Genomic DNA, 17,502 nt, shown 5'->3' on the forward strand with positions numbered 1-17,502 from the left:
CTCAAGCAGCTGAATGGTTTATTCCAGTTACTTTGGTACCATGAGAGAGGCAACAAAATACATTAGAAATCCAGGTTAATTAGAGGACAAAAAGTGGAAAGTTTCACTCTGACCCATTTTACAGATCAAACTAGCCCAACATTGTTCTCAGGCCCTTATGAATGTGATATTGGAGTAGTTCCCACAAACGTAGAGAACGACTAAAGGAATTTTAAAAAGCCATTCCTGTTGTTCACTATATGGGAGGGAGCATGTTGTGCAGTCAGTAATGAACCAAGAGCTTCTCTCAAGAAAGCTGATACCTCTGTACCATCTCTTAGATGGCAGGAGTGGTCACTTGGAGTAGGTCATATGTGAAAGTTCAGACTGGACAGGTTAGTTTCGAAAGACTCAGTTTTAATATTAAATCTTGTAAACTTTCAAATCAGGTCATATTCTCCTCCAATCTACACAGAGTATACCACAGAAGTTAGTCTTGAGTAGTTGATATGGTGAATGCCTTTTTTGGTTAATTTCATTTTTGAACCTTAAATGCACTAACCTCACTCTGTCTGCTTGGACATCAGAGAACCTGACAGTAAGTGGAGCCCTGCTACTGGACTCCAAACATTCTTTGGACTGAGGGCAGTGTTCAAAAACACAAACATAACAGCAATATTTGTACACAATAAAAGAAAAATAATTGAACACAAAACACCGAAGACTTCTTCCAACACATTCACTTTTGCTGGGAGATGAATGTTTCAAAGGCTGCAGCAGATGATTATTCCTTATTTGTGAGCTGAGGCAAAGAGCTCACCTAATCCTGCATCCACACATCATCAGACAGCTGTGAGAGTAATGGTTCATTCTCCTGTTTCCTGGTACCAAAGACTGAGAGCAGTTAACTCAGTGCAGTATGAAAATCAGATGTAGTGCTGTCTGATTTGCTGTGAAACAGACGATCCCTTCATCCAGGTTTTAGAAGAACAGAATGCTTCCTTCAAAAGAAGCACAGCTATTTTATAAAATATAGACATGAAAGCACTGATATTGATTGGCAAGAAGAACATACATGTTCAATAACTCAATGTAATTCAACTCAAGGGTTCTTCTAAGTTACTAAATAAACCCATGTTGAACTTACATGCCATTTACACTGGCCTTACACCTTTCTTCCTGTGAATTTCAAAGTTCGTATCTTAAAAAAAACATTCAAGTTTGATTCATCTCACTTCAGTTTTATTAAATATGCCACAAATTTGAATTGTTAATCAGATTATGAAGTAGCAGGTTGCCACTGATTGGAATCACGAGGATAAAGCTTAGTTCTGCACTCACATTCTTGACCTCACACCCAGCTTAGAGGCCTCAACATTTTGGTTGCCTTAATGAACGATCGAGGATTCAGCATTGGCCAACATCTGTGGAGAGCTAACGCAAAGATTTCCCAATTTATTTTTGCAAAATAAAGTTGAACCTCAGTTATTGTATTTAGGAATCATAGGATGCCCTTTACTGCAAATTATTTTATAAAGGGCATTCTTGGTCCTTGAACAAACCCCTGGCTCTTCATCGTTAAGCCTTTTTCTCAGGATTTTAATTTTGTTTTTGAGTAATGTAGGTAATTGTAACCAAGTACCAGAAAAATCACTATTGTTTGCTAATGGTTGGCTCACTTGTCTCAGTCAGCATGGCGGGGATCGGGGTGGGGTTGGGGGTGTGTTGTCAGCCAAATGGCTAGATGGCTGGTTCATGATACAGACTGATGTCAAAAGCAGAATTTCAATTCCCACATGAGCTGAAGTCCTGCCTTCTCAATCTCACCACTCACCCCTCACCTGAGACATAGCGACTCTCAGGTTAAACTCACCATTACTCATCTGTTTCTCAAGAGTGACCAGTCATCTAGGACTACAGTGACCACTATTTTTGATGGTGCCAAATGAAACATTCTATGCAACACTTAATTAAAAGCAAGATGCTGCAAATCTGAAATAAACACAGCAAGTTTCTGAACCCCTGATACAAAGTCATACCAGATTTGAAGCATTAAATTTGTTTCTAATACCACAGATAGTGTTGACTTTCTCCAGCATTCTCCGTGTTTGTGTTACTGCACATGAGATTTGGGAAACTAGCCCAAAGTGTTGAGTTTGGGTGGATGCTGTCTCATGCATCTTGATTGTAGAACTGGGCAGTTCACCACTATTTTGTAAAAATCTGTTCAAGTAAGTGTTCTTCAGTGACCATTCTGCTCAACGACTGTCTGACACATTCTGAAGATACTAGTGAAGCTCAGAAATATGTGTTTGATAATCCACCTTCCTGGAACACTGGGACTGGCAAACTGTGGGAGTAGTCGGTCAGTCAGTGAAAACAAAGGTGTGAAAACACTGTCGTTATTGTTGATGATTGAGATCTCCAGTATTCTTTCTTTCCTTTATCTCTTTCTGTTCAGTAGAAGTCTACTATCCTCAGTTTCCAACTCATATGTCTGTGATTCATTGCAGCTCAAGAACAAGTTCAAAAAGAAAATACCTCGCGACTCTGAAGCTTCAAATATCCTTGTGGGTGAAGTCGACTTTCTGGATAAGCCATTCGTAGCTTTTGTCCGTCTCTTGCAGTCAACGATGTTGGGTGGGCTGACAGAAGTGGCTGTTCCAACAAGGTACTGGTGCACCCAGAGATCAATGTGGTTAGGTCCAGTATAAAAACAACACAATTGAAAGTGTGTGCTATTGTCCAGGAATACTTCAGAAACAAAGTTAACTTTCTATTTTGAAGCATTCAGTTGGGCCATTCTGTCTACTGAAGTTATGATGGGCTGTAAGTTAATTTCTCAGAATTAATTAGTTCAAAGTAATATTATATGCTGACTATATTTCAGCTGACAGGGGTAATCACTTGTGGTCCATTGAGAGGATAATAGTCTGTTGGATAGCTGACAACAGATCATTGTTGGTCTGCAGTGCTGATGTTTTAAGTCTATCTGAGACCACTCTACAGGTCAACCGCACTGTAAAAACAATTAGCTCTCTGCAGAGATACATTAAGTGCTGTCAGGCTAGATATATATATTCATTCCAGCTGGCATGCAACTGAAATTAGGAATCCACTTTCCTTCAATTTTAAAAAGAAATTTAGTATGGAATGAAGAAAGAAAAATTGGTACTTTAACACTCACAGTTTTAATATTTTGACATATTTCCTGAACAGGTTTATTTTTATTCTTTTGGGCCCTCAAGGGAAAGGCAAATCTTATAGCGAAATAGGAAGAGCCATGGCAACACTGATGGTTGATGATGTGAGTTATTACATTTAATCCTATTAGAAAAAGTAGAGTTCATGCTATCATACACTGAAGTTATAGAGGAAAATGGTTGGCAGTTATTTATTATGGCAGAACCATAATTCTCACTATAGCGCTGAAAAAATGTAAAGACCCCAGTGAAAAGATTTATTCAACTGTAAAAGGCCTTTCTGAATTGTACATCATTGTGCTTTCCTTTCTGCTGGCACTCAGCTTCTTGTTTCTTGATAATAGGTGGTGAAATTTCTCCACACCCACCACTGAAGGGTTTCTCTAATGCAATGTTAGTCAAAGCAAGGTATCTCCAAGAAAAAGTAAATTCTACAGTTGTACCAAAAAAAACTTGGCATTTGATATTCCTTCCTAATAGCATACCTTGATATTCCTTCTTGTATTGATACAAATGACTAAATCTGTATTTAACTGTGTGTCTGGATTATTATGTCCATCATTTACATTGCATTTTTGTTGTTCTGGGATCCAGCTCTTCAGTGATGTGGCTTATAAAGCAAGAGACAGAAATGACTTGATTGCTGGCATTGATGAATTCCTTGATGAAGTCATTGTCCTGCCTCCCGGTGAATGGGATCCCAAGATCAGGATCGAGCCACCCAAGAAAGTCACACCAGCTGAGAAAAGGTATGATTTTTAAAAATTCCACCCATTGTAGGGTTTCTTCATAGAGATATCTTACCTTTCCATCTTCAAATATTCTCTGGCAAAGTGATGAATTCTCATAAATGATCCATTTTCATACATTCTCTGGCCAAATTTGACAAGAAAGAATCAGTCTTTCTACTTCTGATTTTATCATCTTAAAACAGAAATCAAACTACGTTTTTAAGTCTCTCTCCCACATCTCAACACAGGAAATCTGTTTACTCTCTGAATGAGGCTGGGCAGATGAATGGTTCAGCAGGAGGTGGAGGAGGAAGTGATGATGAAGAAATGCCAGCACCTCATGAACTTGGGGAAGAATTGATGTGGACAGGAAGGTACGCATTTCAATTGGAGAGCACAGCATAGTAGGTATTGGAGGGAGCATGTTGGATTATTGGAGGTTACAATAGATTAGGCCACTGTGGGCAAGAGAAGCCTTTTAGAGCCTATGACTTATCAAGCCATTTTTGTCAGCAGTCACTGTGACCATTACTGAGTCCTTCTAAAAAGCCTCACAAGAGAAATTATAGGACAACATGACAGCAGCTTATGGTATCGAATGAGGGAAAGCTGGATTGCATCAGAAGTGTTGGACTGGAATGTGAATGTCCCAGCACTGCCAAGCCAATGCCACTCCCATTCCTGCCCAGTGTTCCTGACCCATTCTTAAGTTTTGTTCTGCTACCAGCTCTGACCAGAGACTTATAAATTAGAAAAAAAAAGCTCAGGCACTCAAAATTTCAAATTTTGAGCAATTAATGTATTTATATATATGTAAAATATATGAGTAAAAACAGTGTTCTGCATCAAAATACTTCTACCTATTCCCCTTTGGAAATGGAAGAATATACAAATTGGGAGAAGGAGTAGAGTAGGTTGCATGGCCCACCTCCATTTCCCACCTACTAACCTCATCCCGCCTCCTTGACCTGGTCCGTCCTCCCCAGACTGACCTATCCCCTCCCTGCCTCCCCACCTATACTCTCCTTTCCACCTATCTTCTCCTCTATCCATCTTCGGTCTGCCTCCCCATCTCTCCCTTTTTATTTCAGAACCCTCTCCCCATCCCCCTTTTCTGATGAAGGGTCTGGGCCTGAAATGTCAGCTTTTGTGCTCCTGAGATGCTGCTTGGCCTGCTGTGTTCATCCAGCTCCACACTTTATTATCTTGCATGGCCCATTGAGACTGCTCTGCCACTCGATGACATCACTGCTGAGTTGGTTATTCCACAAACCACCTCCCATGATAAGCTTTCACCTCTTGCCCAGCTATCCACTTCTGCCTTAAAAAACCCAAAGTGTTAACTTTATTTTAACCGCCTCAACTGCTGCCAGAGCTGATGAGTTCCTACAATACTTTCTGTTTTTATTTCTGATTCCATCAGCTTTTGATGATGATCAGTTCTGAAGACTCACAGCCTTCTGTGAGAAAAGTATTCTTTTCATCCATGACTGAAATGGGCAATCCCTTAAATTTAAATGTGACCCTTATTTCTAGATTCTCCCACAAGATGAAACATCTTCTCTAAATTCACCCTGTCAAAACCCCTTAGGATCTGACATGTTTCAGTGAGTTGCTTCTTACTCTTCTAAACTCCAGCCAGTACAAGCCTAAACTGTCCAAACTTTGCTCTAAAGACAACCTGCCTATTCCAAGTATTAGTCTGCTAAACCTTCTCTGAATTGTTTCTAATATGTTTATATCCTCCCTTATAATGGAAGACTTAAAACAAGCTAAGTACTTCAAATGTGGACTCAAACCATCTTCTAACTGAAACATAGCCTCCCTACTTTTGCATTCAATTCCCTCGTCGTAAATGATGGCATTCTGTCAGCTTTCCTAATTACTTGCTTTACCAGCGCACTTAACCACTTGCAATTCTTGCACAAGGACATCCAAATCCCTCTGCACCTCAAAGCTCTGCAACCTCTCACCATTTCCAACTCACAACTCCCCGTTCTGATGATATTTGGAGAAGTTTATAACCATCAGTTAAAGCTTGAAACATAGAGAAAGAGCAGGGCATACAATGATGGCACAGAAAACAGTAGTTGAAGGTACAAATTTTGAACATCAGATATTTATATATACTGACCAACACAGCTTGATGTTCTCTAAATGAACTGCTGCTGCCTACGTGATTCACTGAGTTGAAGTTTACCTTGCTGCTTGCAGGTTTTGTGGAGGGCTGATACTAGATATCAAAAGGAAACTTCCCTGGTTGCCCAGTGATTTCTATGAAGCATTCCACATTCAGTCTGTTTCCACCATCCTCTTCATCTACTTGGGCTGTATCACCAATGCCATCACCTTTGGAGGATTGCTGGGGGATGCAACAGACAATTATCAGGTGAGAACTACACCAAATCAACACATCCAATCACTGGATCCTGACACACCCAAATGCACATTAATAGATGATATGAGGTGACCAACATCAGGGCTGAAGATATCTTTAAAGTTGAAGAGCAAGACAGAGGCTGATTTTCTATGAAATTTATGACATTTCAAAATGCATTTGAATTTTGAGAATTCTTATAGGAGTATAACATTAGTTATCATTCATGAAAGACCATTATCTCGTGAAAGAGGAAACATTTTCTTTTCTGCAGTCAGCATCTGTTTCCATTCACTGAACTCATAGACTTGAAATGAAGATTCTTTTTTTAGCAGCTTATGTGCATGAGGATGCATCCAAGATGGCTGATGGTCTGCTTGACACACTACTGTGAGGTGAAAGGGATATGGATCAGAATTATGTTTGTGATGAATTAATATCAGATTATGTTTGACGCTGTGGAATTTGCCTTGTCTCACAAATATTACAGAACTGCATATGGCCAAGATCTGTTATTTTTAATATTCTCTTGGCAAATAGAGCATCTGTCACCAGCTGCCAAGGTAACCAGCTGTTGTTACATTAATTGTGCCTTCTGTTTTTTCACACACTACCTGCATGAAAATGAATTGTGGAGTAAGGAAAGCTTTAAGATGCCAAGAACTGCAGATGCTGGAGTCAGAGTCAACACAGTGTGGAGCTGAAGGAACACAGCAGGCCAGGCAGCATTCAAGGAGTTGGAAAGGCAATATTTCTGTTTGGGACTCAGTCCCAACCCAAAACATTGACTTTCCTACTCCTTTGACGCTGTTTGACTGCTATGTTCCTCCAGCTCCACACTGTGTTAACTAAGAAAACCTTTTATTGAGTTTCCACTTCTACTAATTGATTTAAAAGTTTGTAAGGAATGGTCTGTATGACAGCCAAATCACTCATATGCAACTATGTGTGTTATGAGTAATTTACAATAATGTCAACAGTTTTTTAACTGGGCACTGCAGCTCACATGGTAACTATATTAATACTCTCTCTGATTTTAGGACATCAATACCCTAACTATATTGAGTCTTGAGATGAGGGCGGAAAGCATTTTAATATGTCAATTTCAAACAAAGTTCTGCCATTTGTGTTCCTGAGGGATGTCCCTTACATAAGAAGTGAAACTGTCATTGATTGGAAGTTTCTTAAGTGCTGAGCTTGCTCGCAATGCTCACATCCCACAAATGAGTGCAGTAACTGTTGTGACATGGAATGCAGTCTCTAAAAAGACAGTGGAAGCAGATTCCATTAGTAACTGTCAAAAGGAAATTAGAAATATACTTGAAAAGGAAACAATTGTACAGCTGTGGGAAAAGTACAGAGACATTGATCCTAATTGGTTAGTTCTTTTCAAAGGGCCAGCAGGGGCATGATAGGCCAAATGGTCTCTTCTGTGTTATATCATTCTATGTTTCATAAGAACTCTGCAAAGTTAAAATAACCAAGTGTTTTAGCAGTCATGATGCCCAGCATGATTGAATCTAAAGAGACAATGCAAAAAGCAAAAAGAATACAGAGATATTTAGCTAAAATACTACTACGTCAGAGGAAATATATTGCACAGTATTATGCTTTGAGACAACTCATTGGCCTGATGATTTTAAAAGTAATGAACTGCAAGTGACCTTCAGTGGCAAATAAATGCTCACAGGGATAAATCAAATATTACATGTTAAATCATGTCAATTGGACAACTACACAAGTTCAAACTGGCGCGAAATAAATTTCAGACCATATCAGGAAGTAGATCTTTGGCAGAGACTTATTTTCGAGTGAAATAGAGTTCTGGATAGGAAACTGGAATCATTGAGAAAATAGATGCATCCTGTGGATGGCTGGACATTTCTTCTGGAAGGATGATAAACATAGGCCAAATGATTTTCGGCACTGATACTATCTCATGACCTTGTGCATAAATGTATCATTCCTTTTTACTTTGTACAGTATGACCAGCAGAAACATAGATGTAACCAAATGTCACGGTGGACAATGGAACACTGAAACAGAAAGTGTGTTGATTCAGATTAGTTTCAAATTTGGCAACGAGTCAATAATTCTCTTGTTACATCAAATTCAATGTAGCTTAGTGCTTTTTACTTAAATCTAACGGGCTGTTTTGTTTCTGCAAACAGGGTGTAATTGAAAGTTTTCTAGGCACTGCGTTCACAGGTGCTGTATTCTGCTTATTCGGTGGACAGCCTCTCACTATCCTTAGCAGTACAGGTCCAATCCTCATCTTTGAAAAACTTCTGTTTGACTTCAGCAAGTGAGTGCTTTGGTTTCTTAAACTTTGTTTCTTACATGAAGGGAAAGTATATCTTTCTAATTACGTCTGCCAAAGGAAGTTGGAAGGGTAATAAGTCAGTATATTGTATCGTAGAATATAAGATTGTTTTAACAGGGAGGACTACATTTTTATGTAAACATTAGAAATGTGTTGCATATTTGGAGTTTGTAATCAAACTGATGGGCTGGGGATTTAATGAGGAGTTCTTCTCCGTCGAATGTAATTTCAATGCAGTGGTTATAGTTTTAATCTGTTCTTGAAAGGTTATTTTAGTGAAATGGTTATAATTTTAAACTGTTCCATTAAGCAACCTTGAGGGAAAAAATATGCATCTATCTATTTACAATGTTGCTTTGCAACTCTAAGAACATTGTCTTTGCTGCAGAGGAGCAGTTCTACATTCTAGGCCTGATTTTGCTGCAAAAATAATAGGCCTGATTTCCCACAAGCCAGACATTGGTTATTCCAGCTGAGATGGGAGGAGCGCATGGGAACCCTGCAGAATCCTCATCATAGTAAACTCTAAAGGAATTGCCCAGAATTTCAAATTTTACTTGAAAAATTCCTCTGCATCAACAACCATTTGAAAGTTTTTACTTAAATCAGAGAATTAGAGTGTTTTGAAGCAATTAAGTAAAATAGTTACTCAGGAAAAGTTAGGCTATTGAATACATGGTCTAAATCCTGAGTAAGTTTTCAATTGACCCTGTATTTAGAATGCCTACAGTGCTGAAAGAGGCCATTTGACCCACTGAGTCTGCTCTGACACTCCAAAGAGCACTCCACCCAGACCCAACCACTGCCCCATAGGCCCACAAGGGATTTTTACTGACCCACTCAATCCACACACATGATTTGAGGCTGAGGGGTGACCTTATAGAAGTTTATAAAATCAAAAGGGGCATGGATGGGATGAATAGCCAAGGTCTTTTTGCACGGGGTGGGGGAATCAACAACAAGAGGGCATAGGTTTAAGCCGTGAGGGAAAAGATTTAAAAGTGACCGGAGGATCAACTTTTCTTAACCCAGAAGGTGGTGCATGCATGGAATGAGCTGCCAAAGCAAGTGGTAGAGGCTAGTGTAATTACAACATTTAAAAGGCATTTGGATGGGTACATTAATAGGAACAGTTTAGAGATATATCAGCGATATGCTGGCAAATGGGACTGGATTAATTTAGGATATATGGTCAACAAAATGTTGGACCAGAAAGTCAGTTTCCATGTTATACAGCTCTATGACTCTACGCTTTCTCTTTTTATACCCTGCTTCATTTTGCTTTTGGTACCTGATTTGGCATTAAATTGACTGTTCCAACTAACAATTCCTGAGTTCAGAGTCTGCATTAATCATTAATGAATCTTTGGTCTGATTGATTAAATAGGTCCCTTAATGGATTACTCTACCCATATCATCTATCTCAGGTCCCCTGTATTTAGGCTGGTTGGCTAACTCTTTGAGCATAAGTTCAGTCCTTCAAGCAGGTCACTGCCAATGAAAGTACTTGTCTATGACTTGTGTTTGAAACAAAGAATGTTTTGGAGCCCACCTTCAGGAAATCATTCAAATTCAGTTTGTCTGGTTGAAAGCATTTCATAGAACCTGGGGCATCGCAGATGAGTTCGTTTTGGTTGCCCTGAACTTGCACGTATGGCAACTTGAGAAAACCCTTAGGGTCCACAAGCTAACATGCAGGCAGGCGGCAGGTCAATTCCCATCCCTAACTGACAGTGGGTCTCAATGATAATCTCGTACTGTTGCTTCAAAGACATGTGCTCTGGTACTGGCTTAATACCGGAAATGGAATTTTGGTTTCCACCGATGTCACTACAAATAAATTATTTGTAATTCCTTCACCAAACAAGAACAAAGCTGGTCTTCCAGAAGCACCTTCAACATTTCATAATCAACATTTCAATATTCATTCTAAAGGACACGTATCTCTTACAGAAGTAATGATCTGGACTACCTTGAATTCCGGCTCTGGATTGGTCTCCATTCTGCCCTTCAATGCCTTCTTCTAGTTGCCACGGATGCCAGTTTCATTATTAAGTACATCACACGTTTTACAGAGGAAGGCTTCTCCATGCTTATCAGCCTCATCTTTATCTATGACGCCATCAAAAAAATGATTGGGGCCTTCAAATACTACCCCATCAATTCTGGCTACAATCCAGACTATGTGACCATGTACAAGTGTGAGTGTGTGGCTCCAGATTCAGGTGAGTCAGGCATCAATTCAGTTGAGAGTGATGAGAAAGAAAACAAATGAGTAGCAACCGCTTCACACCAAAACTAGTTTGTATCCTTCTTCACAATTTCATACAATTCCCGTTTCTGTCAGCAATTTTTCAAACTAGTTTACATCCACTGAGGTTAGAGACACCCATTGGTTCTCTTGACTTAACAAGTGTATAACCACTATTTTAACCACCCACCTGTCCAATTGACAAAGGGTGGACAGGGTTCTTGAGGCTGAAGTGTTTTCAGGCTTGCAGAATTCCCACTATTACCACTTCATGCACCTGCAATTAATGCCACATTATACCCACAGCCAGAAGTGATGTTTGTGTCTTTCCAACAATCGCTGTCATACTGTTATCTTTGACAGTTCTCTGAAATTCATCATGGCAAGTTAGAAGGTGGATGTGATTGCCAGTCGCCAAGAAATACAGGGCTGCTTCGGCCCAAAATGGACTTTTGTGTTAGAAAGACAATTAATGTTGGTTACAGGGAATATTCATCTTTAAATGCATAATTCTTTGAATGGGTGCCTGTTGTCAACTACTGTTAATTTTGGTTTTGTAACTGATTATTTATTATTTTTATATATGCTGCAAACTCTGGTTGGCCACTTTCAACCTTGGGTAAGTTTCAGAAAGGAAACTGTCTCAAATCCTGTCATCCTTATCTTTCCTCTTTCCCTTTCTATATCTGATGACTTTGACTGGATGCAGAATTGAAACTAATCACACTTAAATTTACTTTGAAGATATTATGTAGTAGCTGCTGTCTGGTACAACTATTAGAAACAGAGACTGAAGCATTAGAAATTCTCCATTCAAACAATTGTTGGTCAATCTCTCATCTTGATCCTTCTCATCATTTATTGTTTGCAGTTTAGAATTCTGCTTGTTCTGAACCGTAAAAGCACCAGGCCAAAATTAAATGTCGACATTTACTTGATGGAAAATGTGGACCTCTCTTTGTTAGGAGCACTGCTGTTTAGATTGTCTGAGGAAAAGGAGGAAGTTGTGAGACACCCTCAAGCCTGTTCCACATTTCAGTGAGATGATAGCCAACATGGGTCTTAACTTCATTTGTCGACTTTAACTGCATATCCTTTAACATCCCTGGATATCAAAATGTTATCAATTCCAGATTTTAACTCTTCGATTGAGCTTCTACCCATTGGGTTTTATGTGAGATAGTTCCACGCTTCTGCAACCCTTTGAGTGTAGAGGCTTTTCTTTGTTTTGCCTACTCCCCAGATTTCTCTTAAATAAAATGCAAAAAGAAAACTCTCAAGTTTTCCTATCCACAATGTGGAAAGTGGTGGGAAAGCAAAGGTTTGCACAGAGTATGCTCCAACTCTCCACTTTAATATTGTGAACAGTTTTCAGATGCTCATCTTAAACATAGGTTGAAACACTTGCAAAAGTAAAAGGATGGATTTTTTTGTTCCGTCTTAACTTCCATCTAAAATGGTCCAGGTCTTATTTTAAGGTGATGTCCTCTTATCCAACACTGTCCCATCAGCATAAATAAAGTTTATACTTGTCAACCCAATCAATTCCAATAAAACTTCTGAAATCGTCTATCAGCTCACCCCCAATATATTCAAGCTGAGTGATTTCTCTTCATAATCTAACCCTTGATCTAATCCAGATGACATCCACATGGATATGTATTGGGATTCCTTTATTGTGACTTTCACACAGTGAGATGACCCAAGTGGCTTATTTTATAATGAAAGACAAGTTGCCTCATTAAATTAAAATTAAATCAGATGGAGTTTCATACATTGGAAACTATTTAAAATGTGAAAAGAACTGAATAGTTGCTACAGCTTTCCTTTCCTGCAGGCATTTTGTAGGATATTTAAGTGAAATGTCCTCATTATACTTCAGTTGAATATAGGAATTTCAAAAGAAGGATGGTACTACATTGGATGTTTATATAAGAAATATGTCCTTCAAGTCCAAGCTAGCCCTTTGGTTTGGGTTCTCCTGGGCAAATGTTTGTCTCTATAATGAACAGCAATTGTAAATGTGTGATTTATTAATTGAACAGTAACACATTGGGAGAATGATCTGCACAGAAACCATTAGAGAATGAACAGTTTGTGCCGATCAATGGACAAACTTTTGTTTACATTGCAAATGATATGAATCAAATTGATTCATACTGCTGCTCGACAAAAAAAAAACATTGTGTACTTAAGGTCCAAGGCTTTTCAAATGTTTGAATGCTTATTGCAACCTATGAGGAATATATTTCATTTTTATGGAGAATTGTCCTTTTAACTAACTTATATATTAAAGAAAATCCAATACATTGTATTAAATATGAGATTCTTAATTATTTAAGTTTTATAGGATGTTCAACTTCAGTTCCAAGTAATGTGCCTGTTCTCCGCTGTTTCCAGATCAATTAGATGAAGGACTAAAACGTTTAGAGGATTCTGCAAGATTCAGAGTTTTGCTAAAGGCTGGTTGTTCATGTTATTGGCTGGGATGATTTATTAATACACCAGAGAAGGGAATAGGGATGGAAGTGCCAACAGCTAAAGAGAGCCTGTAGAGCTGAGATTTTGATAACAATACTAAGCATGCTATTTTATTGCCTCACAGTGAATACAACTCTGTTCAATGCTTCAGATTCATTGGCTCTGAATAACACTAATATTTCTTTGGTAAGTTTCAGTCTCCGTAATTTGACTGTTATAGTTCAAACAGTGTTGTTTTCTTCAATCTCCATCAGCAGCTGGTAGGAAAATTGGGTCATGGTTTTGCACAACACTAGAAAACATGGGAGCCAGAAATAATATTTAGGACACAAATTTTCTTGCCATTTTTGGCAACTGGCTGAAAATTTCCGGCATCCTAACTGCATAACTTCTAAAGTTAAAATCAATTCTCAAACTCTAGGCCTAGACAGGTCAGGGCAGCAGACATTTGTAAACACCATCCCTTCCAACTACCATGCCAACTTTGAAATGTATGATTTTGTCTTAACATTGTCTTGGAAATGACAATAATTGGCATTGGTTTCGCATCCTAAGCCCTAAATAATAGCAGTACAAAATCACATTCAAAGCAACTCACCATCACCTTCTAGATTGGAACTAAGAATGAGGCCTTGGTCATGCCACCCACACTCTGAGAATGAATGTGTAAATTCTATGACACCCAGTAAGATATAACACTTACATACATCATTGCCAAAGGCAAGAGTTAGACCATTTGCCTCAGTTCTCTTGCTGCCTGAGTGAAATTTGATGCTAGCACAGCTGAATTTTTATTGCCAGGTACAAGTACCCTTAATCAACATTGCCTTGTCATGGCACCTTTTATGTTTAAAATGTCCAAAACCCTTGTCATCCATAAGCTTATTGTGGACGATCATGTTGAGTTATGACCTCGACAGGACAAGGCGCAGGGTGATGAAATCCGATTACTTAATGAAGCCTCCCCATTTGACTGTATCTTCCCGTTTTATCTGCTTGAAGCACCGAGGTCATGGTATAGCCTTTTTCTGTAAAGTCCACCTTTTACATAATTTACAAACGTTGTATCATCAGGGAGGCTGCACTGCTTGCTTGAACACAGCTTGTAACACGTCCGTTTAAAGCAGCAAGAATTTGAGTCTTTGTACAACCAGATCGTGCGGTATTAGGTAAAGACTGCTTAAAGAATTTTAATTTCCTTCTTTATTTCCCAAGTATAATATTGTCAATACAACAGCACTGGACTGGAGTCAACTCAGCAAGAAGGAATGCCTCACATACGGGGGGAGCCTGGTTGGAAAATCCTGCAAGTATGTTCCAGATCTAGCCCTAATGTCTTTCATCCTCTTTTTTGGCACATACTCCCTGACTGTGACCCTCAAGAAATTCAAGTTTAGTCGCTACTTTCCAACCAAGGTAAGCATTCTCCTGAAACACTTATGGGTTGAAACCTTGCAGATGATCTGCAAGCAGAAGCAGTGCAACAGAATTATTCCACAGGCTGAAAAGAATCTTGCCGAGAGCTACTGAATCAGATTTGTTAGATGTTGTTGAATTGGCTTCAAACATATTTGTTGTCCAAGCTTGAATAGTGGTTGTTACAACTTAATTCTCTCAATCATTTAGAGGAGATGCATTTCTTCAAACAAATAATATTAACATTCAGAGTGCAGCTTCCTCCAGCCCTTTTCACAATAGCATTTACAAAAAGAAACCGTTCTCGAGCTAAATACTGACGAAGCAGTTAAAACAACTGCAATGTCTTCCTCCGAAACAAATTAAACAAATAGAGCATAAATTTCAAATGTTGAAGTAAACCATGGTCCCAAACAAAATTCCCAACTGACCTGTGAGCTGCGTGGAAATATAAAGAAGAAGAATGTAGGTCATGTGAACAATGGCATATGAAGTGGAATGCAAAGAATTGACAAATCAATGGAGTATTATTATAAAAGTTCCAACAAAAATCCAGGAATTTCACAATTCCCATGTAGAGTTTGGCTGTGTAGTTGCTCTGCTCCTCACTAATTCCCCTTGCAGTTGAAGCTGGAGCTGCAGATAAGAAAGTCTCACCTCAATGCTGTACCTGTGTTTGTGACCTTAACCCTAAATATGTATTTCTCCTTCCTTGCATGACTCTTTCTCCCATGCCCACTGATCCTTTTATTTTCCATTAGATCCGAAGCCTGATCACTGACTTTTCTACAGTAATCTCCATTCTTGTTTTCTGTGGAATTGATGCTGCTGCCGGACTGGATACACCCAAACTGCATATCCCCAGTGAAATCAAGGTTTGAACAGAACTTGGCCATTTAATATCTCTAGTTATATTCCTGTTGCGATGTATACTTTAGAAGGCATCTTCCTACTGTTTTTGAACCTGAAGTGCTCCTAAGTGTGGTAGCATAACATTGAAGTAAATATTATTTCTAATTAGGTTTGCCAACTTACATTAGTTTCAGTCACGGCAGCCAAACCAAGAAACCTTCATCTCATCATCAAGTAACTTCTTCCTCATGGCTTACCGCACAGCTCAATCCTCCAACAGAAAGCCAGTGACTTTATCATATTCCATAAATTGACCAAGGATCTCTTGTCAAAGAGGCAGTAGTTGGTAAAGTAAGATGACCAATCTTGATGCTACATTTTCTTGTTTTCTTTATTTTGTCAAAATATATTTTTTTCAAGTATTATCAGCTAAGCAGCTCATTGCAGGATACAGAGACCTGAAAAAGCAGGTGTCTGACTACAGCATAAAAACCATTTTGCAGCCCATTCCAGTTCTGAGGAAGAGTCTTATCAGACTTGAAAGTGACCTCCCTTTCTCTCTTCCCAGATGCTGCCAGGGCTGTTGAGTTTCTCCAGCAATTCCTGTTTTTATTTATGGCAGGTCTTTCGTTCACTTGAAATGTACCAAAATTCCTCATGATCACAATTTAAACTGGTAAAAATCCTGTCATGTTCTGCCAACAGTGGCAGTCCGGATTTCACTGATGTCTCTGTTCAAGTCACCAACTGCTTCATCTCAGCCTGACGGTTTGTTAAACCAATGGGATGTACAGTCAGAGCTGCCCAGGAGAGGCCAGCTGACTTAAGATTTAAAGATCTGTTTTATCAGCACACTCAACATCATAGTTATCACAGCTTGGTGTATCTAGGGAAGATCTAGTTCAGTAACATTGTTTGGGATGAAGTGTAACTTCTTTCCTCAAATCAATGTCAAAAATACTTATTTCAATATTTCCTTATTCTCTTATTCTTTGACTCTTATTCTCTTTGTATGTGGTATCTCCGTCTGGATGTTTTTGCCATCTGTTCTGTTGATCTATCTTAGCTCCGGAAACTTATCAGTGACTTTTCTATCTTCACGTCTATTCTGATTTTTGTTGGGATTGATGTTCTTTTTGGACTGAACACACCAAAACTTCAAGTGCCTACTGAGCTAAAGGTAAATCTCAAGGGTTTTTTTTTAAATCAGTAGAATAATTCAAATAAATGGGAAATGGTTTTATGGTTTATGGAACAGTCCTTTAGTACCCAGGTTCCATCAGTGATGAGATTGATGACCACTCAATATAAGACATAAAGTTTCCATATCAATTGAATTCATCTAGATCTACTTCTTGGCAGCAGAGCAGAATGTTGCTCATAAATTCCACACAATTTTACTGGCTTTTAGAATGCTTGGTACTAAAAATAGGAATTGGATACTGGTTACATTGGCCCTTTTGGAGAGATTGTGTTTCATGCGGATAAGTCAACTATGTTCTGCATCCAACCCGAAGGCATCTTCAAAGTTCAAGCTGGATATTATTAAGTGCATACGTTCCATTACCTCAGATATTCAAAATCAATTTATTTTGAAAACAATTTGATCTCTAAATCATCCACAGAAAGTAATTTTCTATCTTAAAAGGAGATGTATTAGGTGTTAACATTTTAACTGGAGAATTATTTTGTTCTGAGAGGAAATCGGTGTGCCTTCATTTGTTTTTTTTTGAGGTGAAGGCACAAAATTCCAAGAGAACAGTGATGAATTCAATAGAAAAAGAAGACAAGATATATCAAATAGTAAGAATTAGATAAACTGTGCTGGAATTTTTTTCACCCGAATATTGCACAGCTAAAGAAAATAGAAGTTTAACAAGTTTAAAAAT

The 17,502-nt window shown here is 38.7% G+C and overlaps 1 protein-coding gene across 13 annotated transcripts in view; it reads left to right on the forward strand.

Moving 5' to 3' along the window:
• Positions 1–17,502, forward strand: part of slc4a5a (solute carrier family 4 member 5a) — a 75,242-nt gene that overhangs the window by 34,928 nt on the left and 22,812 nt on the right. For 8 of the 13 annotated variants that reach the window (XM_048523001.2, XM_048523007.2, XM_048523002.2 and 5 more), the window contains 11 exons: positions 2,493–2,650; positions 3,199–3,286; positions 3,777–3,931; positions 4,162–4,287; positions 6,128–6,302; positions 8,462–8,595; positions 10,567–10,838; positions 13,470–13,531; positions 14,561–14,761; positions 15,523–15,636; positions 16,680–16,793. In XM_048523001.2, coding sequence (XP_048378958.1) covers positions 2,493–2,650; positions 3,199–3,286; positions 3,777–3,931; positions 4,162–4,287; positions 6,128–6,302; positions 8,462–8,595; positions 10,567–10,838; positions 13,470–13,531; positions 14,561–14,761; positions 15,523–15,636; positions 16,680–16,793 — 1,599 coding nt within the window. The remainder of the gene's footprint in view (positions 1–2,492; positions 2,651–3,198; positions 3,287–3,776; positions 3,932–4,161; positions 4,288–6,127; positions 6,303–8,461; positions 8,596–10,566; positions 10,839–13,469; positions 13,532–14,560; positions 14,762–15,522; positions 15,637–16,679; positions 16,794–17,502) is intronic. The other 5 variants (XM_048523015.2, XM_048523009.2, XM_048523006.2 and 2 more) reach the window with 4 other exon arrangements.

This window comes from Stegostoma tigrinum, chromosome 40 (assembly GCF_030684315.1).
Source record: "Stegostoma tigrinum isolate sSteTig4 chromosome 40, sSteTig4.hap1, whole genome shotgun sequence".
NCBI lineage: Eukaryota > Metazoa > Chordata > Chondrichthyes > Orectolobiformes > Stegostomatidae > Stegostoma > Stegostoma tigrinum.